Source organism: Lissotriton helveticus, chromosome 3_2, assembly GCF_964261635.1.
Source record: "Lissotriton helveticus chromosome 3_2, aLisHel1.1, whole genome shotgun sequence".
NCBI lineage: Eukaryota > Metazoa > Chordata > Amphibia > Caudata > Salamandridae > Lissotriton > Lissotriton helveticus.
In genome coordinates, this window is record NC_136062.1 from 77,561,454 (window position 1) to 77,587,403 (window position 25,950).

The 25,950-nt window shown below is 45.5% G+C and overlaps 1 protein-coding gene across 6 annotated transcripts in view; it reads right to left on the reverse strand.

The window, feature by feature from the left end:
* The window catches only part of AP4E1 (adaptor related protein complex 4 subunit epsilon 1), a 491,916-nt gene that overhangs the window by 130,695 nt on the left and 335,271 nt on the right, over positions 1 to 25,950 (reverse strand). For all 6 annotated transcript variants that reach the window (XM_078684823.1, XM_078684828.1, XM_078684825.1 and 3 more), the window contains one exon: positions 23,044 to 23,158. In XM_078684823.1, coding sequence (XP_078540949.1) covers positions 23,044 to 23,158 — 115 coding nt within the window. The remainder of the gene's footprint in view (positions 1 to 23,043; positions 23,159 to 25,950) is intronic.

Here is a 25,950-nt window from a genome sequence, read left to right on the forward strand (position 1 = left end):
GTTTGACTGTGTCAACCGGGGGAAACTTTGGGAGGCCATGGGCGCCATGGGGGTGGAGCCTAATCTGGTCAATCTCCTGAGGGACATGCATCAGGATACCAAGGCCAACGTGAGGTACTCACAAGATCTAAGGGTGTCCAGGGACTTTAGTGTCCACAGGGGCATTAGGCAGGGCTGTATCTTAGCCCCCTTTCTTTTTAATCTATATATTAATAATCTTATTAAATACTGGTGCTGATTATCCCTATGTTGGTCGTAAGGGTTTGCCTGTTTTATTGTATGCGGACGACGCCGTCCTCCTGGCTAGGACCGCAAGAGGCCTTCAAACCTTATTAAACGCTTTTTATAATTTTATGGATGCCCGCGACTTATCTATTAACAACACCAAATCTTACATAATGCAGGTGGGGCAGCGCAATAATAAGCCATATCCATTCAGGGTTAACATGGAGCGGGTCCCCATAACCAGAACGTTCTCTTACTTGGGAGTCCTGTTCGATGACCAGTTAAAATGAGGACCATTAATTCAAAGGAAAAGGGGCGAGATAACCCGGGCAAACGCTGCTATATTTAACTTTGCCAGGAAATTGGGAAAACGACCTATTGCCGCACCTTTAAAGATTTACCAGGCAAAGACCGTGGCTATAGGGAGTTACGGTAGTGAACTCTGGGGGTACTTTGCAGCTAACGATATTGTGGTGGCAGAGAACATCTTTTTGAAGCAACTTTTGGGGGTTCCAAAGGGGACTTCCAACCTAATAGTGCTTGATGACACAGGCACACCATTCATTAGTGATACTTTAGCACTACGGCCACTAAACTTTTGGCTAAAATGTTAGCTAAACAAAGACTTGATCTTAAACCATCTACTCCTAAGGGAAGCACTATCTCTAGACAACATGCTCAAAATTCCGTGGCTAAAATATTTAAAAGATTGTTTTTCTTCCATAGGGCGCCCAGAACTCTTCTCAAATCCTGATTCAATTAGACTCGCCGATGTAGAGTCTGTGGGGAAAACTTTCTCTCTGTTACTACAAATGAATCGGGAAGAGGGGGAATTAAATTAACCCAGTGTCCGAAACCATGCCATGTTGAAAACTACACCCTCAATGGAGCCTTATCTATCCTGGCCCATGTCGGGCTTTGAGCGGCACTTGTTAATTAGGTTTCGTCTAAATTATTATCACCTTCTGCTAACTGATCCAAGGGGTTCTCACCGAGGCCAAGTGCTACCATCCTGCGGCTGCGACAATGAGTCTCCGCAGGATTTGGTGCACTTCTTATTTATCTGTCCATTTTATGATTTACCACAGAGGTTCTATTTAAAGCCCCTCTTAAAAAAACGGAACTTTACCCAGGTCAGACCAGCCCTTTACTACTTGCAATTGTTAAACCCTGAAAGCACTTTATTCCTGACTGTTTTTTTTAAATCTGCCCTTAGACTTAGAAACAGTAGGGAAAGTTAACTGCATAAGTACTGCTGCTATTTCCATTTTCATACCTGCTTATTTGTGATTGTTGTTATCAATATATATTATATTATCTGGGTATTTTATGCTTGTATGCCATGTTTTTACTATGTAATATTTACTATTGGACAATGTGCTTTTATGGTTTTTTTTCTGCTTGAAAAACCGAATAAAGATTTTGAAATGAAATGAAACATAGTACACTGGTTCTATTTTGAGCTTAATAGTGTCGCTGCTGTTGAGTAATCACATCGAAATGTAGCGCCACGGAAAATCAAGCAGAAATAAAAGTAGCACTGATGTTTAATGGCCACGTGTGACATTTTCACAACTGTGCACAAGAAGCACGAACATTTCCGAGGCGATTCTTACCTGACTAGCTTTGTTTAATACTCCATCTTGTGTAGCTCTCTACCTCAGGGGTGCCTTCATGCACCATTGAGGTCCAGCCGAGAGGGGCTGCTTGCTGAAACCCTATGACTCCGTGTGGTGGCTGTCAAAGGGCTCAGCTGTCGGAAAGATTCAGATAACTTTAAACACTTAAAAAACAAACTCGAGCTCTTGTGCACTCCCTCCACTCAGTGGTTGATCAGTTCTTTCTCTCCGCAGCTTGTTTTAAGTTGTTGTCCGCTGGCGGGGAGGTGGAAAAAATAGTGCTTCATGCGCAGGAGCGTCTGTTTAGCAGCTGCTGGACGACGCATGCGTAATATAGCCTGCTGGACAGGTCAGGCAAAATAAAGTGTGCAACTCAGCCAGCCTATCCGATGAGAAAATAAGCATTTCTAAATGCAATAGGACTCGTATTACGCAAGCCCTATTGGATTATAAACAAAAGTGCGTGCCTCCAAGAACGCATGATCGGGGGGGGGGTGGGAGGAGGGATGGTGGACAGAAGAGTTGAGGGAAGGGGGGGCAGAGGAGCAAAAGAGTTTGTAAAGTAAAGGGGCCGATAGCCATGGAAGGATCAACATGACGACATGGCCATGAGGAGGAGGGAGAAACAAGCCAAAAGCAAATCAGAATGCAGCATTTCTGATTAAAGCCAATGAAAAACATGGACAGAAAGTTGGTGGAGCTTCCCCCACTATACTGTATACTGCATGTTTCGCAAAGCGAACAGTGCGTTGTACTGCAACGCTATGCAAAACCTGAAAAAGGAAAAGGGAGGCGCCCCACGTTCACTCCCCCACCCTACCTGAAAGCCCCAAACGACATGCCAGAGGAAACCAGAAAACTCCAAGCCGACCGGAGAAAGAAGAACGTGAAAGCCGGCCCACACCAACCTCACAGCAGGAAGCACCACGCCGGCAGAACCTAACACAAACAAAGAAACTATCCCGGGAGTGAGCTCACCGCACCCACCAGTACCATGTCTACAGACACAAAAGAACAGGTATTGTGGAGGGGCGGTGCCTTATTATTTTGGTTACAGGTGTGTCTACGAGGCACAGGGGCCTCATTGCATAATGGAGAGAAGCGAGAGGGAAGTGGAGGTAATAGATCACACATCTTTGGGTTGTGTTCAGAGCCCAGGGAACCAAGACACACCTCATGGAGGACTTTGACCAACTTTGGATTCCTGTAGTTGATACAGTGCTTGAGTCCTGTCAATTTCAGTAGGGACATGTTCCTGAGCACACTGAATACTTGTCATGATCGTTAGACATTCATCTCAAGCTCATCTTAAAGCTCAACTCTATATGTAAAATCTATTTGTAACCTATACCTTTTGTTACCCTTTGATGTTAAGCGCTCTGATACCCATGGGTCATGTCCGCGCTATAGAAAACTGTTAATAAATTAATTAATAAATAAATACTGTGGAAAAACGTTTGAAGTCATCAAAAAAACAAAAAAGGCAGGAGCACTTCTGTGTCAGAAGGTGCAGAAAGAAAGCAATTGACGTCACTTATATGTGAGACACTCCATCGCGGTGTGTAGCACCACAACGACAACCGCACAGGAGCACTACTACAATATTCTCCTTTTCCAGGTCGGCACCAGTGGGATGTTCAAAGGTGAGGAATCTGCGATTAGAAGTTTCCATTAGAAATAATATTTTGTAACATTAATTCGGGAAATCTAACCCCCTGATCTGTGATGTAGGGTGCAAATAGAAACGTGCGAATTTCCTTGCACATTTATCTAAAACTCCTGTATTTTACCTAAATATAAAAATGATGACTAGAACATGTAGACTTTTGATACACTATGAAACTATAAGAAAAACACGGGTATATTAGCCTCAAGAATCGTCAATGAACTTAACTTTGGCAATAAAGTAATAGATGTTAATTGAACCACTACGTTTTTATGAATAAACCTGAAAGTCTGCAGTGCCAACCTCTGTACGGATTTGTTTGTTTTTTACGGAAATATATTAATCTTCTGCTAACTGGAGCAATCAGAAGCATTTATAAAGAGCCCGAGGTTTACACATTCTCATAAAAACATGCAATATTATTTTCTACCACTAGAGGGTAGCTCCGAACCACATGAGAATCTGATTAACTAGAAATTCTGAACTACATTTCAAAGTGTTACAAAGAGGGCAAATTAACAGTGCACCCAGCGCAGAAACTAAATGTGTTTAAGATTTCATAATTATTACGATCTCAGCGCTGAAAAAAACCATCTAAGCAGTAATTATCCCCGCTGATAATCGAACCAGTGATTCATCAAGTAATGCATACTTGCCTACAATCTGTTAAAGAATAAAAGAGGTAGGCATAAAGATGACATCACTGGAAAGGACATTACGTGAAGCCCAATCACTGCAAAATCAAGCGTTCCGACGTGCAAATGAATGCTGGCTGTGCGCCAAACTGTGACACTCAATACGTGAGACTAGTGACCCAGAGGAGGCTCCTCCTCTAAGGCAGAGGAGCGTCGCCCCACTGCCTTAAGCAGTGAAAAAGAAAATAACTTGCATTATTATCATTTTATTTGTTCCTACTACTTTCAGCAGGGTGGGGCGGGCTGATCTGCTACGGCATCCGAGCACGGGGGAGGAGTGGTGGGCCGGCCAAAAGTTCATGCGCACTTTGTATGTTCTCCATGCAGGCTGCATCGTACCCTGCATTGAGAATATGCCCAGGCTCCCATTCCCTGGCTGAGCACCGACCCACGGCGTTCAGACCAATCACAACGCTCCATTGCAGCCAAAGAAGCCAAGAGGAGGACTGAGGAGAAGTGGTAGCCGGCCAGCAAGCCAGACGGCAGGTAAGAGATTTTTTATTTTATTTTTTTAACCCTCCTCACCCCTTTCCCTCTACCTGCCACACTTCCTGGGAGCAGTCACCCCTGGAGACTACGCTCCAAGGTGTGAAGCTCACACTCCAGAAGTGGAATGGTGCTCCGAACTGGGAGACACATACGACTGACAAGTTTTCATATTGCTTACGTGTGACATTTTCAAGGTTTAAGAGGACTTACGAGTGACATTCAACCACTAAATGTGTGACACTCAGAGTGACACTTTCTCGGGAGCAAAATCAAGCAATGAAGTCCATAGTGAGGTTCTGTGAATTCTGAACCCGTGGGTTCCATTTTGTGTATGGCAGCCATTTTGTGGTTGCCCTCACATAGGCCGACGACTGTGGCTGAACTAGTCTTTTAAGGACATGTACACCTTAGCTCGAGTTCGTGCTGACTCCTGTTTGACCTGAGTGAACTGACCCTGTTGCCTGAAGCTGACCTTGTTAAACCAGTTCCTGCCGTTTAGCTGATCAAGATTAAGGATCAGAGCACAGGACATCATAAAGTTTTACTGCACACAAACATGCCTTATCCTACTTCTATCTGTTTCTGTTTCTTTTTTTATGGTCTATTTACGATATGGGTTGTGGTCCTTTTCATTATGGGTTTGTCCGGCTTGTCTAAAGAAGAATGTTGGGTTTGTTCAATGATTGATTATGGGCCGGACAACTGTAAAATGGGTTTGTCGTCATGCAATACTTTTGTTGTAGAAACATGTGATTGGTTAAACTGTAAACAAGGAATGTTTGCCTGAAGCATAATGTTTGGCCTAAAAAGGGATGACTTGCTTTGTAAAATTGAGCAGTCTCCTGAGAACTCATACCGTGATGATTTCTAGGACTTCTGTTACTAGCTGCAGCCAATAAATTTGATCTTTGACGCCACCACGAAGAGTCCCGTGTCTCTGTATTCTAAGACAGGTGAACCCGAAGACTTTGGGCGTGCCCCTGGCGCCGCCAGGTCCTAAATAACCCGGTTCTTCAATAGAAGCAGATAAACAGAAGAAATTACACCCATCTGAGAATGGACAAGCTATAAAGAGATCTTGAAACTACTGCAAAGCACCTGAAATGGAAAGGCACTAATCTATTGACCCTTTTGTGGTAAAATGATGTAAGGACAGCGTTAGAATAGGAACTAAGAACAGGAACGTTACAGTAGCAACGTAGAACAGGAATGTTATAGTACCAAGGTAGAACAGGAATGCTCCTATGGTTCTGGCAGTGACCAGTACGTCACTTGCAGCCAGGATCTTTGAGGAGTAGGATGTACCTTGCTGTGTTATGTCCTGGGCGCTCCGTCCCGCAGTAACTCTTACTTGAAACAACTTCTGAGTGTGACCACTCACTTTACCTTTGTAAGCTGATCCGACTGTAAAACAATTGTATAACCACAATTTCCCTAAATACACACGTCACGGACACTCAAGTGCTTGTCCCGCCTGTCACTGGCCACTTACCTGCCTTATGCCCTCGTAGTTTCTAAGCTGCAGTGGGGGCCTCACACTGCTGACAGACAGCTGCTCTGCTCAGACAGTGCTATGCTCGAGTCAGTGGGACAGCCCGTAGTTCTCAGCGCTCTAGCCAAGATCAGATCAGGCAAATGCTCTCAGCAGTAGGAGTTGCAGTGAGGGAGCTAGTTCGTGAAATGGTTTCTCAGACTAAGCTGTGTCTTTTGAAAGACAGCGCTCACTGTAATCGAAACAAGGCGAGTTGTTGATCTGATTCTGGGCCCTGCCTGGGTCGCAGCGATGTCTTCCTGTGGGCCCAGCAGGATTTGTAAAAAAAAAACAACAAAAAAACACATTTTAACACTAGACTAGCACTGCCAGTGAGGCCGCATCATGCCAGGGGCGCCACTCGCAACAAGGGGAAAAAAGCTGCTGACTACCCTTCAGTTACTACGGATAGGATGTTGTGTTGGTTATATGATTATACAACGCTAATCAGTACCACGCATGGCATTACCACGCGAATTTTACTTCGCAAGTGGCTTTAGCACGCAGCATTTTTGAACGCAGGATTATTCTACGGAAAAAAACATCTACGAAACATCTTACGTCCCTTAGGCACATATGTCATTCATTGTACATAATGATAGCGATAGGCTAAAAAATATGTGTATATTATTATTAGCGTTAGTAGGCTATATCCAGTGAAATGAGGCATGGAGAGGGGTCAGTCTACAGAAGGAAAGGAGAGAAACACTTCATACTTTTAAGTCAGGGTAATTTTTAAGAACAAAGATTTATTTTCTTACCCGACACCTGCACGCCTTTCATCAGCAGCCCTTACTTCCACCAACCACAGAAACAAGCATCAAAACACGTCTAAGAAAATTAAAAAAGGACTTCTATAATGACGGACACGCTGCGCTACGACGTTTTGGAGGCTCTTTCATTGAGGACAGAGGCACTGAAGAGCGTTTTTATGTAAGTTTTCTTCTTTTTTTAATTCCGCTCGTTTTTTTGTTTTTTTTGGGGGGGAGACCCCCCCCAGTCACTCCCAAGCCCCCTCTTTTTTATTGGACCTTTAACTCACATTCCTTTACTACGTATTTCGTAGTAAAGGAATGCGTGGTAAAGGTTATAGTGGTAAACACGCATGTGTGGTTACTGCATTCGTGGAAACGGCCGCGTTGTAGTGGCTGTTTCCCGTTGTGTTTGTTCATGTGGTGATACACCGCCGATACCCGAGGACTCCAGGCTGAGTGGTGGCTTGATTCAAGGCAGCCCTCAGACTGTAGCAGTGCCATAAGTGAGTTAGAGGACGTTTTCAGGCCGTAGCACGCCCTTTACTCAAGAAGCCAAATCTAGACGCTAGTGACTTGAAGAACTATCACGCTATTTCTCTGCTCCCAGCTCCAGCAAAGATCCTGGAGAAACCTCTTAATAAATCCCTGATTAGATTCATGGAGGAGCAGGGTCTGTTGGAAGTGTTGCAACATCGCTTCTGTAGGAACCATGGAACTGAAACTGCTCTGATAGTTGCTACTGCCAGCATCAAACATCCGGCTGACACAGAGCAGGCCACGGTACTGATCCTTTTGGATCCATCCGCGGCCTTCGATACCATCCCTCTTACTCAGCTGATGAAGCGTCTGCAGGAACTAGGAATTAAAAACACAATTTTTAACTTGCTGTCCTGCTCCTCCTACTGAGAAATCTCAACGAGTAGCAATGAACTAGTTCCACTCAGAGTCATTCTCACTACCACGTGGGGTCACTCATGGCTCGTCTCAGAGCCCCACGTATTTCATTCTGCACATGTCCCCACTGGCTAAGTTTGATCGCTCCTTCGGGCTAAAGCAGTGCCATATTGTATTGCATTGTCATTGTATTTATATAGCACTTACTACCTCCGGCGTTTAAGCGCTTATCGGTGAGTAGCATACTACTCCGGAACCCAAAAAAGATTAGTGGTGGATTAGAATAGTGAAATTTTAGTTCATTTGAACAATGAACATATGAATCTGTTAGTTGGATTGAAAATGATAATGGGAGGAATAGAATAGGGAAGAGTCTACAAAGTGTTAATTGGGAGATCATAGTAGTAAGATGAGGTTTGGGGTGAGTATCGGGAGAGATGCTGGTGACACTCAGCTCATTGTGTCAATTTCAAAAGATACTAAGGATACTGCAGCCAATTTTAATTTCTGCATGAAGCCTGTTGCATCTTTAATAGCGAAGAACTATCTGAAACTGAATGGAGGGAAGACAAGGGTATCTCTCTTTGGAGGTCTTACATCGATTTGGAACAGCAACTGGTGGCCGGAAATGCTTGGTACACTACCGGTTCCAGAGGACACAGTTAAAAATCTAGGTGTCCTTCTGGATAGCTAGCTGTCTTTGGACTGTTAGGTTAATCGCAAAGTCTCAACTTGTTTCTGGAGGGTTAGAAGGTTTAGAAGGTTGAGGAAGATATTCCTGTTTATGCCCTCCTAGCCAGTAAACATGTTGCTCCGATTTCTTCAAGGACAGATTATTGTAACACGATCTACTTTGAGGCCAACAAGTCAACCCTGGCAAGGCTGCAACTTATGCAGAAAGCATTGGCAAGGACATCCCAAAGCGGCATTCGGTGTCTAAAGAACTGTGAAAACTTCATTGGCTTCCAGTAGAGGAACGTGTTTTGTTTATGGCCTTATGCGTAGTGCATGAAGCACTCTAAGGGGAAAATGCAGTGGATATTAAAACCCTGTTCAAATATGATGTCTCTGCCAGAAATCTCCATTCAGCACATCAAAATTAGATTACAGTCTCTAGAGTTCAGAAGAAGAAATGAGGAGGCAGTGCCTTCTCAGTGGTAGCAGCAAGGCTCAAGAATACTCTTCGTCACCATCTTACATCCCCGAAAATGCATCTTTCCTTTAGAAAAACCTTAAAAACCTGGCTGTTTACTCTCTAAGATAGACACTGTAGGATCTGTAGTACTTATTAGTTTACGATGTGGCTATGCAATACTACAGCACCAGACGCCCATGAGCCTTTGTGTGCTTTACAAATCCTGTTAATTTCATTTCATAGCAGCCATGTCCATCGAATTTGCAAATAAACTGAGGCTAGTGTATGCAGGATCAGTCTCAGGCAGCTGCAGCAGTGTGCACTCTGACAGCAGCTTACTTATGCTGTAAATGCAGCTCTTTTCATCAGTAAGGCTTGGCCCTCACAGCACCGGTGGTGCCAGGAAAGCGCTTTTGTATAGTATTGTAATTGCATTTATATAGCGCTTACTACCTATGATGAGGCGTCAAATCGCTTTTTCGGCGAATAGCATGCTACTCCGGAACCCATAAAGGATTAGTGTTGAATTACTATAGTGAAATATGAAAGTGATTTAAGTGGTGGATAGGTTAGTCAATTATTTGGATTGAGAAGGATAGAGGAAGGATAGAAGAGGAAAAATAGGTTTGTATTTATATTGCGCTTAGTACCCCTAATGGTGTGTTAAGCGCTTTTTTTTTGGCAAATAGCTTGGTACTCCAGAAACTCATAAAGGATTAGTGGTTAATCAGTATAGTGAAATATGAGAGTAATTTGAGTGGTGGATATTAGTCAGTTATTTGGAGTGAGAAGGATAGCGGAAAGACAGAAGAGGGAAAGAAGGTTTGTATTTATATAGCGCTTGTTACCTCTGATGGGGTGTTAAAGCATTTTTTTTGGGCGAGTAGCACGCTACTCCGGAAACCCATACAGGATTAGTGGTGAATTAGTATAGTGAAATATGAAAGTAATTTGATTGGTGGATATTAGTCAGTTATTTGGAGTGAAAAGGATAGCGGAAAGATAGAAGAGGAAAAAAAAGTTTGTATTTATATAGCGCTTGTTACCTCTGATGGGGTGTTGAAGCGCTTTTATTTGGCGAGTAGCACGCTACTCCGGAAACCCATAAAGGATTAGTGGTGAATTAGTATAGTGAAATATGAAAGTAATTTGAGTATTGGATATTAGTCCGTTATTAGGAGTGAGAAGGATAGTGGAGGGAGAGAAGAGGGAAAAAAAGGTTTGCATTTATATAGCGCTTGAAACCCCTGATGGGGTCTTGAAGCTCTTTTTTTGGCAACAAGCAAGCTACTCCGGAACCCATAAAGGATTAGTGTTGAAAATTAGTATAGTTAAATATAAAAATAATTTGAGTTGTGGATATGTTATTTAGTTATTTGGATAGAGAAGGGTAGCGGCAGGATAGAAGAGGGAAAAGAGCTTTGCATTTATATAGCGCTTGTTACCCCTGATGGGGTGTTGAAGCGCTTTATTGACAAATAGCACGCTACTCACGAACCCATAAAGGATTAGTGTTGAAAATTAGTATAGTGAAATATGAAAGAAATTGGAGTGGTGGATATGTTTTTCAGTTATTTGGATAGAGAAGGGTAGCAGAGGGATGGAAGAGGGAAAAAGGTTGGCATTTATATAGTGCTTGATGAGGTGTTGTAGCGCTTTTTGGCGAGTAGCACGCCACTCTGGAACCCATAAAGGATTAATAGTGAATTAGTATAGTGAAATATGAAATTTGAGAAGTGAACATGTTAGTCTGTTATTTTGAATGAAAAGGATAGTGGAGGGGTAGAAGAGTGAAGGATTTAGACTTTTTTTTGGACGTCATAGCAGTAGAAAGAGGCTTTGGGATGAGTAAAAAGGGATGTGGAAGGGAAGATTCAGAGGGAAGTGTTTAGAAAGGCTTGTTTTGGGGGATCAATATAGTAAAAGAGGTGTCAGATGAAGCAAGGAGGGGTAAAGTATGGGAGAGTCTAGAAAGGGTTATTTTGGAGATTATAGTAACGGTATGAGGTTTGAGATAAAAGAGAGTGGATGCAGAGGATATATTGATAGAGGTATAGGGTGAGAAACAGAGTAGTGCATTGGAAAGAGTAGTAGAAATAAGTTTGGGTAGAAGATATATTGAGAGAAGTATAGGGTGAGAAATAGGATAGTGCATTGGATATGCTGAAATGGGAGAAAGTGATAAATATATAGATTCATAAGTACATGGAAAGTCAATAGATGCATAAAGGAGGTAGGTATGTGTAGATTAAAGATATTGATAGAGGTATAGGATGAGAAATTGAGTAGTGCATTGGATATGGTTTTTTAGGAGAAAAGTAATAAATATATAGATCCAAGTACATGGAAGGTGTACAGATGCATTAAGGTAGTAAAAAGATGCATTAGATAAACTCTGGTTTTCAAGTGTTATTGTACTTGAAACATGTATTTGTATTTATTTTTTAACACCATAATTATTCTATATGTTTATACAAAGCAATACACATAGATAGGTACATATCTATAGTAAAATAAATGCTTATATACAGAAGGATTTACTGTAAATTCTGTTTGCGTATGGTGCTAATGTGGGGAAAAGCCAATTCTTGAGTAGTTTTCTGAAGAGAAGGTGGTTGTCCGTGGATCTTATGTTGGGGGATAACGAGTTCCATAATTGCCTGCTTGAACAGAGAAGGATATGATGAAGAGCAGTCCCATTCCATGTATTGCATTGTGGGTGATACAAATCAGCTTGAACGTGGATCTTCTGGCAATGGGTAACCAATGCAGGGCTTTTGTGGTAGGTGAGATGTGGTCTCGCTCTTTGATATGCCAGAGTAGTCTGGCAGCCGAGTTCTGAATCTGTTGTAGTCTTTTCATGGTTGTTAAAGGTGATCCGTGGTAGAGGCTATTGGCGTAATCGAGTTTGAACAGAACAAGGGAGATGGTAGCTTGATCCTTGTGTTGAAAACCCCAATGGGTGAAAGTTCGTAGCAGCGTTTTTATAGTGACAAAGCTTGATCTTGTTAGTTTGTCCACTTGATCATTCATCGATAGCTTGGAGTCTGTGGTCATTCCAAGGTTTCTTTTTTTCACAACAAGTTTTTATTGAGTGATTAAGCAGTATTAAGGCATGGTTCTCCACAATCAGGAGATCACCACCAAGCATCATGTCACGTTTTATCATTAGCACAAAATCTAATCAATAGACAAGAAAAAATACTTAAAACTCCCCCTCCCTTCCTCCGCCCACCAACCCCAACCACCCAACTACCCTGCTACCCTCCCCTTATCCCTCCCTAACCCTCTGCACGTGAGTATAAAACAACCATACAGTACATTGTCGTATTGTGCTAGGCATGACGCACCGCCTAGGCCCGCCCAACATCTTCTACCAGTATTTCCTCTTCTAGTTCTGCGGGAGGGTCCAGTAGCAATCCTCTATATTCCGCCCATCGCTTCCATATCTTAAAATGCTTTCGGGGACATCCTCTGGCCTCAAATACAGGGCGCTCCAGTCCCATACAGTAGTCCAGCCCAGCCCAGCCCAGCCTTCCATGCACACAGGGGGGGGGGGGCTCGCTCTCCCTTCCACGCTCTGGCCCGGTCCCTCTTGGCAACAACAAGCCCCAGCAACAACAAATGACGTTTATATATATTGCCACCTATACCCTCCAGCACATGGAGCAAACCTAATCGAGGGGTTCGGGGCAGATCCCATCCCAACACCTCAGACAAGCAATCCCAAACCCCCCTCCAGAATCTGACCAGCCCAATACATGACCACACCGTATGCAACAGCGTGCCCGTTGCAGCCCCACAGCGCAGACACTCCGGAGATCCAATCAAGCCCGCCTTCCATAAGCGCTCTCTGGTGTAGTAGGCCCTGTGTAAGTACTTAAATTGGATCAGCCTAAGTCGTATGGCAATGGCAGCCCCCCGTGGGGATTCCAGGGCCTCCCTCCAATCATCCTCATCTAGGGGACCTACATCCTCCTCCCAGGCTGCCCTGAGGGAAAGCAGGGTGGCGGAGCAGTGAGTGACCAGCATTTGATAAATTCGGGACACCTTCTTATCTCCAAGGTCTCCCATGAAGACCTTCGCTTCAACTGGGCTAAATTCCGGGAGTGCCTCCATGTCAGCTATGCTAGGTGCTAGGGCATGGCGGAACTGTAGGTACCGAAAAAATTGGGTCTTGGGCATGTGAAATTCAGCGCTGAGTTCCTGGAACGATTTGAGGGTGACCCCAGTCAGCACATGACCCAATGACGAAATCCCAATGGCGTCCCAGCCGTCAAACCCCGCCAGCGAGGCCAGCGCGGGAAGCCGCCTGTTCTTCCACAGCGGAGTCTCCGCCGTCAGTCTACCCCACCAGCCCATGCGACGCAGTGCCTGTCGCCATACAACAAAAACCACTTGTGTGACACATGGCAACGTCCTCCGCAGCCTAGCCGAGTACAGGATCGTGTGGAGTGTGTTGCTACCCATCAGCGAGCGCTCCAGAGCATATGCCGGGTCTCCCCTGTCTCCATACCACCATTCATTAAGGATCAGGAGCTGGGAGGCTTGATAATAGGAGAATAGGTCCGACGTGGCTAGACCACCACAGTACGTGGACAGGAAGCACGTCCGCAGCGCCACTCTAGCAGCACCCCCTGCCCACAAGAAACGGCCCAATACAGAGTCGACCTGCCGAAACCACTGGGGGGCAATCAAGTGAGGGTAGTTCTGCAGCTGGTACAACAGGCGCGGGAGTGCCACCATCTTGAAGATCGCAGATCTACCGAAAATAGTCAATGGCATCCGGGACCATGCTTTCACGTCCGCCTGAACCCTCTCCCATACAGGCACTATGTTACGCTCCCATGCAATATCCACAGAGTCAGAGAGGAACACTCCCAGGTATTTCAATCCCCCGGTTGCCACCTGCAGATCTGATGCCCAGGGGTCCTCCACCAACCCGCCATTCAACGCCCACAAAGTAGACTTACGTGGGTTCAGATAGAGGCCCGATACCTCCCCGAAAACACGCATAATGTCCAAAACTCGGGGCCCCGACTTGTGCAGGTCAGTAAGAAAAAAGAGGGCATCATCCGCATATAATGCAATTCTATCTGTGATGCCCCCACTCCACTCAAAGCCTCGCATCTGCGCATCTATGCGCACCCAAGCGGCCAAACGTTCAATAGCCAGGGTAAATAAGTATGGGGAGAGGGGGCAACCCAATCGAAAACTTCCCAGAGACCGCCCCGGAGACCCTTACCGACGCGGAGATATCAGTATAGAGTAATTTAACATAGGAAATAAACACTGGGCCCAAATTGAGACGAGGTAGAAGTGCAAACAGGTACGCCCAGCTAACCGAGTCAAAAGCTCTATCAATATCCGCTTGTAGCAGAGCCGCCCGTTCCCCCTTGGCCCTCATGGCATCGACCGCCGCCTGCGCCCGTCGAATGTCGTGTCGCCCTGCCCGGCATAAATCCGGCCTGGTCCGGATGGACCAGGTCCGTCACATACGGGAGCAGGCGGTTCGCTAACGCCTTTGCCAGTATTTTGGCCTCAATGTTGAGCAGGGAGATGGGGCGGTAAGAGTCATGTCTGTCCGGGGGTCTGCCCGGCTTCTGAAAGACCACGATCTCGGCGTGGCGCCAGTCTGATGGCAGCCTACCCTGTGTTTTCGCCGCTTCCAACGCATGTCGGTAATGGGTACCCAATTGGAGCTGGAATTTCTTGTAGAATTCACTCGGGAAGCCGCTCGGCCCTGGCGCCTTTCCCGTGTTGAGTTGCCCTAGTGCGTCTCCTAGTTCCTCCGCCGTGAGGGGAAGGTCTAATAGCGTCTTAGTCTCATCCGAGACCGCCCTCGGAGGTAAGTCGTCAATAAATTTAGCAACCTCATCTGTGGATAGACAATCCCGGGAGCATACTGCGCCGTATAGTAGCGCGCAAAACTCGCTGCCAGCTCAGCCGGGTCAGTAATCACCACTCCGTCCCCAGCAGTCAGGCCCGGCAGCGTTATCGGTTGGAGAGTACGTTGACATAACCGATGGAGCATCGTGCAAGACTTATCCCCCCATTGATATACTCTACTCCGCGTGGCTAGCCACGCTTGTCTAGCTTCATCGAGTAACACCGATGCATAGGACTGCTGTGCCTGCAGGAGCAGCCGCACTGCAATCTCGTCACCCCCACCTCGACACCGCAGTTCTAGGGTCTCCACCAGTGTGGCTGCGTCAGCGACTCCTTCACGACGTCGTCTACGGGCCGCCGCACACCACGCGATGTCCACACCCCGTATGGTGGGCTTCATGGCTTCCCAAACTACAACGGCATCTATGTCACCCACTAGGTTTTCCTGCCAGTAATGGGCAATCGCGCCCGCAAATGTTGGACATAATCAGGCTGCTGAAGGTGCCACGAGGACATCCTCCACCGAAACGGGTGTCGTTTTCTAAGTAGGTCGACCCTAACTGCCACCGGGGAGTGGTCAGACAACCCTCTCGGTAAGATCCCTGCCTCCAGCACTCTGTCCAGAAACCTATGAGGCACAAACACATAATCCAATCTCGAGAAGGAGCCATGTACCGCAGAAACATACGTGAACTCGCGTGCATTGGGATGCATATGGCGCCACACATCCATCCAGCCCATCCCCTGCACCAGTGCACTCAATCGGGTAGGGGGGCAGCCGTCAACATACCCTGCAATCTCTGACGGTCCACACATACATCCATTACCTCGTTCCAGTCGCCTCCCACCACAGCCAGAGACTCTGGGATGTCTTCCCACACCGCAAACAACTTCTCAGATAAAGACCACTGTAATGGAGGAGGGGCATAAACACTCCCAAACACCACCGGTTCAGTACCCACCTTCCCAGTTATGAAAATGTAGCGACCCTGTGGGTCCGCCCACTGTTTCTCGTGGATGTAGGCCAGCCTGCGATGCACCAAGATGGCAACTCCCCTGGACCCCCTAGAGAACCCGGCATGGAATATTTGTTGATAGCCGAACCTCTGCAGGCTAAGCACCTTTGACCCCATCATGTGCGTTTCCTGTAGTAATAATACATCTGCAGCCTCCCTCTTCCCCCACCACAAAATAGCCCCCCGTTTGATCTTGTCGAGCATCCCCCTGACATTCCAGGTTACTACTCGCATGGACTCACCGAGGAGCACCGGAGGTACTTCAGCCATAGTCAATCGGGACAAACCAAGCAGGCCCGCCGCGCCACACCCACACACTCAACACTAACACAAGGAGATCAGATAAACCCACGTGCAGCCCCCCCCACACCCCCCAAGTCCCCCCCACAACAACAACAGCCTCCCGCCCCACCCCAACCCAAGTCAGCCACAACCCCGCCCCTCCTCCCCTTTTCCCCGACCCCCCCCCCTAAACCTCATAAAAGTCTGAAGTACCTGTCGCGGCATGGGCAACCTCGGACCCACAACGGAGGACCCAAGGCCAACCATACCAATGGATCCCAACACCCCTGCAAACGGTAGAAACTCCCCCCGTCAACTCCCACTCGAGGAGAAGGCTTGTAGCCCCAATAAAGTAGCCACCCGAACCCCTCCCACAACCCCACACATGTATAAGGCATCATGTAGAATCAGTAAGACAGACAGTGTGCACATCCACAAGTGATAGGACAAGGCCAGCCGACTCTACCCAGCTGGAGCCCATGACACCGACAAACCAACACAGTCCTCTCCAGTCCCTCAGTGGCCCTGGCCAGAGTGATCGGATTCCACTGTTCCACTATCTTGTGTCCCATCAACGGATTTGGAGCGCTTCCGCGATCTGGACCTTCGGTTCCTTCTGCTTCGGGCAGGTTGGTCTCCCCGTTCCCGCGACGATTCTCTCGAGTGGCCCGGGTTCAATCCCGGTTGGGCATGCGGCCTGATCCGCACCGTTTCGTCCGTCCATTTGAAGACATCCTCCGGGGTATCAAAGAAGTGTGTCCGCGACTGGAAGACCACCCGCAGGCGGCCCGGATACAGCAGGGAGTATTGGATTTTCAGGCCTCGCAGTTTCACCTTGGCAGCTATAAAGGAATGTCGTTGCTGCTGCACCTGCCTGGTGTAGTCAGGAAAGATCATAATCTTCTGATTTTCGAATGAAATGGAGTCTCTGGTCCTTGCTTCCCGCAAAATAGCGTCTCTATCATGATAATTCAGAAGCCTGGCTATTACTGGTCTGGGCCGCTCACCCTCCGGTGGTCTCTGTGTTAGGGCCCGATGTGCGCGCTCAATTACAAAGCAGTTGGAAAGAACCCCCGGGGGTAGCCAGCTCTCCAGCCACTGGTACAGAAACTGCTCCATGTTCCCTTTCTCACACCTCTCCGGAAATCCAACAAAGCGAAGGTTGTTCCTGCGCGCGCGTCCTTCAGCATCTTCCACACGAAGCGCCAGGCCCCTTTGAATGTTTTCCATCGCCGCCATTTTCTGCTTCAGGGTCCCGACGTCGTCCTCCACCACCGAGATTCTGGATTCCGTCTCGGTAATTCGGGCAACTGCATTCCGTAGGTCCTGACGCAGCAGGGTCACATCCGCTCCCACCGCCCCAATTTTGGCGTCCAGCATATCTCTTGACTGGGTAATCGCTGCCATAAGCGCCGCATTGTCCGGTCCTGCTCCCTGCCCTCCTCCAGATGTTCCCGGTCCCCCACTGGGGGGTCCCGTGAATTTGTCAATAAGTCCCTGCTTGGAGGGACCACCTCCTCCCCTGGTCATAATTGTAGTGCACTTCGAGGGGGCCTCTATGTTATAAACGCTTGCACCAGCGCAGACACCTTGCACCTCCAGCAAATGTCCAGCGTAAGCCAACCCAGTCGCTCCCTTGCTCCTGGGTGTAGACGACCCCACTGCCACTGGCGACCAGGACAGTCGGGGATAGCACTAGCACCACAGGCCAGTCACGATCATGCCGTATTACTTCTCAGTTCCGTGTCCCACTTACTGCCGGGCGTGTGCACTATGCCACCGGGTACCGCGGCCCTACGCACTCTAGTAGTCAGGGGAAGACACTCACTGTTGATAGCCCGCTTCCAGGCTGCGCCAGACACGGGTACAAACCTCGCCAGCCCGTCCTGCCATACACCAGCCGCTGTCAAGGGAAGTGTAGCAGCGCCCCACCCAGGCATCCGAAGAGGGCCGTACACCAAAGGTCTCGGGTCCCAGATTCCACCGCGTTCCTGTCGCGGCCGCCGTCAGACACCACCACCAAACTCGAGGCCCCGGCTGCACCGAGGCGATGTAGGCCGCCGCTCCTCACAGGGTCCTTCGTGCCCCAGTCACCACCACAGTCACAGGCAGGACAGCTGGGGACTCACCCGCTGCTCCGCCGCCTCCAATATTCTCCTGGCAGGAGTCCAGTGCGGTCGGTCCACTTACAGGCCCTCCAGCCCGAAATCGAGGTCCCGGCTTCACTGTGTGGGACTAGGCCGCAATTCGCCGCCGGCGATTCAGCTGCAGCAAACGGCCCAGAAGCGCCGCTGATAGGGTCGGAGAACTCCCAGCGGTCCGTATGGCAGGTCTGGGACCAGGGTAGCCGCCTTCTCAAATAGGCTCCGGGCCCCGGCCAAAGTGCAGTGTGGCCGGCCCGCCTCATTCCAAGGTTTCTTACTTCCTCCGATACTTTAGGAGGTATCCCAGTTCCTCAGGCCAGGAGGCAAGAGGGTCATAATGTTTCCAAATCGCCACACATGAGTATTTCCGTTTTGGAAGCATTTAATTTGAGATGGCTCCATAGGTAAACAACGTTTACCCCAAATTTTTTTTTCACCGCAGGAATCACAACGCGGTCATTACAATGACTGCGTGTGATTCCTCAAACAATTATTCCGCAACTCGGAAAAAAGACTTGCGGAGGGGGGGTGTGGGGGGGTATGTTGGATTTAAAATCCAACACCTTCCCTATTGTCCGCACAGACTGGAGTTGGAATAGTAAATTTTACTATTCCAACATCCAGCGCCGCCCCCCCCTCCACAAGTCGTCGTTCCGACTTGCGGAGTAATGGTATGCGGAATAACAACGGGCCGTTGCAACAACAGCGTTGTGATTCCCTGCGGCACAAAAGACTGTGGGATCACAATGTACATTCGGCTCCAAATCATCCACTGATCCACGGCTCTGAAAATTGGAGAGTTTCCAATGTCTTTGGGGCATTCCAGTTGATGGAGTTTTTGTGTGTCATCTGCGTAGTTATAGCGCATGAGGTGAAAATGATTGATCAGTAATGTAGATGTTTAAAGCATGGGTGAGATGATAAGAGCCTTGAGGGACTCCTGCTTTTGTGTACTATGGTTTGGATGAGAAAGATGGGGTATGGATGACATTAGTTCTGTTTCGAAGGTAGGACGTGATCCAGCCTAGAGCAGTCCCCTCTATGCCAGCTTCGTAGAGGCTTTGTTTCAGAGTGTCATGGTCAACCGTGTCTAAGGTAGCTGGGAAGTCCAAGAGGTGTTTGTTTTGACCCAGGTACGTTGGAGCTTTCTAATTTGTTGTTTTATGTCTTTTATCTCTATATTTCCACAAGACGCTTTTTTTCTTTTGTTCTGTCATGAGGTTTTGAGTTGTATCAAGATGTAAAAAGCTTCCTGTAGCCACTCATATAGTTTTTTTAACAGAATTTGTTTCCAGATCTGTACTGAATGTTAGTTGTTTTTCTAAGTGTTCCAAATGAGTTTTTTCCATGGTCGATGGGTGGATGCATGCAAGGCAGTTTTAGGTGAGTCGCTTAGTGTTGCTTTATGTTGGAAAGCAAGCAAATGGTGGTCTGACCATGTGACTGGAGTTATAGTTTTAAAGGTAACTAGTTCGATATTAGCAAAAATGACATCCAGGTTATGTCCAGCGATGTGTGTGGGTTTGTGGACAATCTGATGCAGGTTCAGTGCGTCTAGGCCAGTGGTTATTGTTTTCGGATGGGTCATATTGGGTTTGTCTAACCAAATTTTGAGGTCACCCATTTCGCATAGATTGGAGTGTATTGTTATCAGGTTTGAAACTGTGTCTAGAAGTGCGTCTGGGAATGTCACCTTGCTAGGTGGAGGTCTGTAAAGGAGCAGGAAGTTAAAGGTGGAAGACGGTGTAGGATTGCATCTGGTGAGAAGAGCATCACAATTCTTTATGGAGATTTCGTCAACTTTAGTGATATGTAATATTTGCCTGAACACTACAGCTAGACCACCTCCTTTTTTGCCTGTATGATTTTGGGTGATCGTTTAATAGCCTAGAGCAATGGCTTCATGCCGGACTGGAGCCATATCATCTCCCAACCATGATTCAGTTATGAATAGTATGTCTGGTTTTGCATTGGTGAGAAGGTCATAGATGTGATGTTTGTTTTAAGAGAGCGATCGAGCCTTTATTAGTAGACAGTTTAGAGAATGTGCTTTGGTGATAGAGACTTTGTTTTGTAAAAGAGTGATCAGTATTGCTTGGGATTGTACAAGTGTATTTTTAATGCTGGTATTAGCTGTATCAGGATAGCAATTGTGTAGCTGTTCTGTAATGTGGTTCTTGTCCAGCAGGCTAAGAATGTATCCCAAGGTTTGAGGCTCACAGTGAGTGAGTTTGAGCTCCTTATTCAGGCTCACACATAACGTGCAAGACTGTGCTTGTAGAAAGACTGTTTCGGCAATTGACACTGCTGCAAACAGTAAGACACACAATATTAGAACCTCTACGAAGAAAAGATGCTGTGTATCATTAAGTAAGTGACTGTGCCTATGACTTGCATCGCCAAGTCTCCCCCCGGGAAAATGAAGTGGAACTTCTGTTACTCAAAAGGCTCCCGGTCCAAGTCCCAAAATCGTGGTCGGAAGACCAAAGTTGCTAAATTTTTTCACAAATCAAAACTGTGGACCAAATCCTGACCGTCAGTTCCTTCTACGGCCCTGTGGGGGTGAAACGCCCTTGGAATTCCAATCTTCACAAGTTGCTTGTGGAATCTGACTCCCATAAACTCATCATAGTGCGTGACTGAAATTTGATTCTGGATCCTTTCCTTGAAAAATATCTCACAGCTTTATTGATGTATTTAATTTTGCACTAGATATTCTGCTTTTATTCTTTATGTTTGCAAACATTCTCTCTGTTTTATATGAAAGAGCTATACACTAAAGAATTAAGTGGTATGTGGGAAAGGTCATGGTGTTACCATGGATAGAAGGGATAAAGTATCTCAGCACATGATAAGGATATTGCAAGTTTACTGAGGAATTTCATAACCATATACAGGAATGAGGCCGAAAGCAGAGTTCCTTTGTGAGGTTATCTAACTCCAAGCTTAACATCAGGGTGCAATAGCCCTAAAATGTACGACAGGGGTACTTTATCCCATATATAACAAGTAGGAGACTGGAATCCTAGTGGGAAAATCACGTCTCTAATTCCCTTATTGCAGGCGACATGTGACATTGTTAATCAACTGTAAGAATGAAATGATGTAGCTACTCAACTGCAATAAGTTATTATAATTGAGTTGTGACGTCATAATTCCTATTGACAGAGCCAACAGTCAAGGTGAAAGCCAGTTGATGAAGCATAATTGCATCTGCAACATAAAAACTGTTTCTTTCTTCCTATAATCTGTTTTTCTAAAACAATTCATGACGTACAGAACTAAATAGTAAAGGAAACATGTTGATTTTTTTGCACACTAAAGGTCATTAGAGGGGATATGGAATCTTTCTTTCTTTTTCTACATATTAAGTATAAGCAATTTTTCAATCCGACTTACATTAAATGGACTCTAATATTTTTTTCTGAAAAAATAAGAAAACGCTTTTTTGATCTGTTTAATTTCACACAATACTAAGTTGTTATTCTTCATATCTGCAACCATACTACTGCTTTCATATGCAAGAGCATGACACCAAGGATTTAAGTGGCTTGCGAATGGTGTGACCCGGAATTATACGTAATAAAATACCCTCTGCCGTATATTTTAAGTATACTGCAAGTCACCACGGAGTTCCATGACCATATAAAGTAACTTAGCCTTTGGGCACGTTCTTATATAAGGTCACGGAACTCCTGTGTGACCTGCAGTACCTTTGTAATGGAGTACTTTATCACGTATATCATTTAGTTCAGCAGCATCTAAATAATATTTATTTTGTGGTGTATGCCTAACAAATAAAATAAATAACTGCTGAGTGCAAGATGTGCCGAAGGACCAACGACTGATAAGGAGGAAGCCTTTTCTCTAAAATTCAGGAGTACACAACACAGAAATGTAGCAAACAAGGTTATCACAAATTATAAATCTGCATGGGATCAGGGGCGTAGCTTCGGGGGGTGGGGGGGGGGGGCTTACCCCTCACAAAAAAAATGATATGTAAGAAATAGTAGGGAACAGATGCTTTCAGCCAGGTATTGTGAGGAGTCTTTTGGATTTCACATGCCCACACAGATAAACACTAAAACTATTGGGATTTAAGTACCCCTAACAATCCGCAATCCTCCCTCTTTCCACTGCCTCTTAAGCCTCCCTTGTGTCCTGCTTCTCATAACAAGATATGCCCGCGCGCTTGTTAGGAAATCTGAAGTTTACCCCACACTCCTCAATCTTACTGACCAAGCTACGCCCCTGCATAAGATCATATTGCACATACAAATGAAAGGGTGAAGGAGAACAAATAAAATAGACAACAAAAATAACATTTGGACTGAAAACTAAAGTAAACATTAAGATCAATGAAATTTTGTGTGTAAACAGGAAACTGATTTAATTATTTTTAAACAAGACAATAAGCAAAACATGTTAAGGTGCAGCAAACAGGATTAAGATGTCTGCTGAAAGCAAGACAAAAACTTGAGGTTTGGCAGTCATGAACAGCTTTATGTGGCCTTTTTTGCTCTGAATCACGTTTTTAGAAGCAGTAGCACGTTTTATATCAATACCTAGGTGTTACATGGTACTGCTACTAAAGGGCTATATGCAAACAAGTGGGTCTATGTAGAGCATATTGTGAAAGTGTTATGGTTTAAAAAAAAATTGCAGTTCCTACATTCATTTACCAGTTCCTTTATTCAAATTACCTTTTTCTTGGCAGAGCTTTTCCTCTTGTCGCTGGTGGTGAGGCTTGTAAGGTGCAGCACCACAACTCAGAGCTTCAGCCACAAACTCGTCAAGGAAAGACAATGAAGCATCTACCTAGATTAAAACCAGATAGTGAATATTTTATTAAAAGAGTCAATTACAATAAACATCCATGTTAATAAGCAAGGCATATATTACTGGATGTAAAGGTAAGGGTTTTTTTTTAATTTACTGTCCCCTGAAGCTTCAGGTCATCATAACTGAGTGAAGACACTTTTCAATGGGTTAATGGAAGTTTTCCACACAAATAGCTTTCTGGAACCATTAGATTTTCAATAGTAAAACAGATGGAATGGAAATTGTTTTGGAGAATGTAATTGTGTTACATGTCTGGGCTATATTTCAAACTGTGAGCAAATAGCATTTCAAGGTCTCTTCCACCTAAAATCCTGCATTACTCACTTAACTAAAGAACTAGCACAATTTAATATACGTATGTATATATTTATGAATGTTATTTCTTTTAACCTAGCAAAAGGCAGTGTCAAAGACGAGCATAAAGTCAATGAGCGATGACAAACGACGAACCAGAGAGAGAGTTATCTGGGTTGTCGACGGTTAATGCATTAATGTATTGTGATGTGGCGCTCTTTAAAGAGGTGAGTCTTCAAATCTTTCCTAAATTGAGAAATGCTGAGTCTGTCCTGATGGATACATAGATGAGGTTCTAAATTATGGGTGCATAAAAGGAAAAGACAGTCAGGCTTTTTTTTATATTAGTCTTTAGTATGATGGTGTACTGGCTGAGGGTGTGCAAAGAACCAGCAAAGAAGGTTAGCATGTCTGCAAAATAAGTGGGGGTGCTGGTCGTGATGGCTTTATAAGTGATGCAGCTGGTTTTTAACAAGATGTGGGCTAGCAAGGGGAGCCAATGGAGTTACATCAGGATAGGGGTGATGTGATCATATTCTTCAGGCCCTTGATAAGACGTGCTGTGCATGGTCTGACTGCCTTGTAGAGCAATCAGGCAGTTATAACAAGTGGCTGCTCTTAAAGGTTAGTTTGTGGGCTGTTTTTTTTTAGCAATTTGTGGGCTTGTATTATGATTTGCTGGGCCAGTTTTCACTGTTAATTTCACAGACATTAAAACAAACATTGGCAACAGCAAACACAAATACTTGTAGTTTCCCATACCTTTCAAAACATTTATACAGTGTGTCTTCACAAGTTGCAAACTGCCCAATTTGCAAACATAGGCCACTTTTTTGGTTTTCTAATTTACTATAGGGGGCCATGTATTTTGGTGCCCAAGCCTATTTTCTGCCCTTGTCTGACCCTGGTAAGGGGTGCCACTGTGGAATCTTAGATGGCCATAGGATATATAGTGATGGTTTGGAGGCTTGGTTTGGAGCAACGCTGAATCAGTTTTTCTTGGTAGCAGGAGTCTGGTTGCTATAGGTTAACTTGGACAAGTAAAGTATAGAATTAGTAGGGTAATGTATATAGAGTTTGATGTACAGAAATTATGATTAACTTGAGACTGGTTACTCTGCCTAGGAAGAGGAAAGTGTGGCAAGTAAGTTGCACATCACATAGTCTGTTTCAAAGTGGTAACATCGTCGTGTGTTACAAGTTAGGGACATTTTACGTGTAAAAGTGGTGAATGTATAGCGAAGTACACCTGTAAAATCTTGGCTCTAAGCATAGGAGTCAAATGTACTCTGCAGAAAACTTAGCCCTAGGAGAGTAACAGAGTTGATACCGGAGCTTGAGAGAAGGGTATGGTAGAGGGAAATGCTACTTTATCAGCGAAACTAAAATTCTGTGGTAGAGAAGAGGTAAGCGCTGTCTGATGGAAATACAGAATACTTGTGAGTTTGATGAAACGATCACTTTGGTTTTAGCGAAACAGACGAATGGAGATGTTTTTTGTGGTTGCTAACTGGTTTTAGATGTATAAAGGTGTAAATACAGTGTGCCGATAATTTTTGTATCGGAGGGGCAGCCGTAGCTGCAGTAGCCGGAGCAGGGCTGACGTCAGAAGTGTCGCACTGGGATTGGTTTGCGTGACTAGAACGGAGTGAGCGCTGATTGGTGCGCTAGCAAACGCTGTGTAAGCATTGGCTGAGAGCGATTGGAACGTATTCTATTCTGATTGGTGCGTAGTGTGAACCGCGCTGTGATAGCTTGGTGCAGCGAAGCAGTCTGCAGAAGAGTGTACAATTGTTTGAAAGTCAGGAAACCGTCGAAAAATTGAGTTTTATTATGGAGAAGAAAGGGAAAATCCTACATGGTTTAAGAAATTAAAGAACGTGTTTAAAAAGGATAAGGAAATAGTGACAAGAGAGGGAAAATTGCTTCCTCCACCTAAAACGCCTGCATCGTACATGATGACAAAATATGGCAATCATACATGTATATGGTTAGAAAATTGGGCTAGATACACTAATAATGACGGTGTATTAGCATTTCCAGAAGTAGGTTCTTTTAGCACTGCTGTACTACGAAATTTGAGAGAAAAGATGACTAAGCTTGAACCAAGACCTAGACTGACTCAATTTGAGGCATTGACCGAGTGGGAAGATGAGATGCATGAATTGGAGCTAGAAAGTTATGAGGAGTTCAGAGGACCTAGGAGTAGATTGCTAGGTTTATGGGGAACGACTCATGAGAGTAGAATGCGGAGATGGAGAAACGCTGATATGTGTGTTGGAATATATCCGGTAAGGACAGTTGATGAAATGGTAGGACGGAAGTGTGCGGAAAAGAGAAATAATTTGGAACTCGAAAGGAAGAATTATGGGGATTGTGAAGCAGAGGATGACGTGCTGGAGGAGATATTAAATAGAAGACCCCCTCCATATCAACCGAGCTCTGTAACAGTGACTCCAAATGCTCCGCCAATG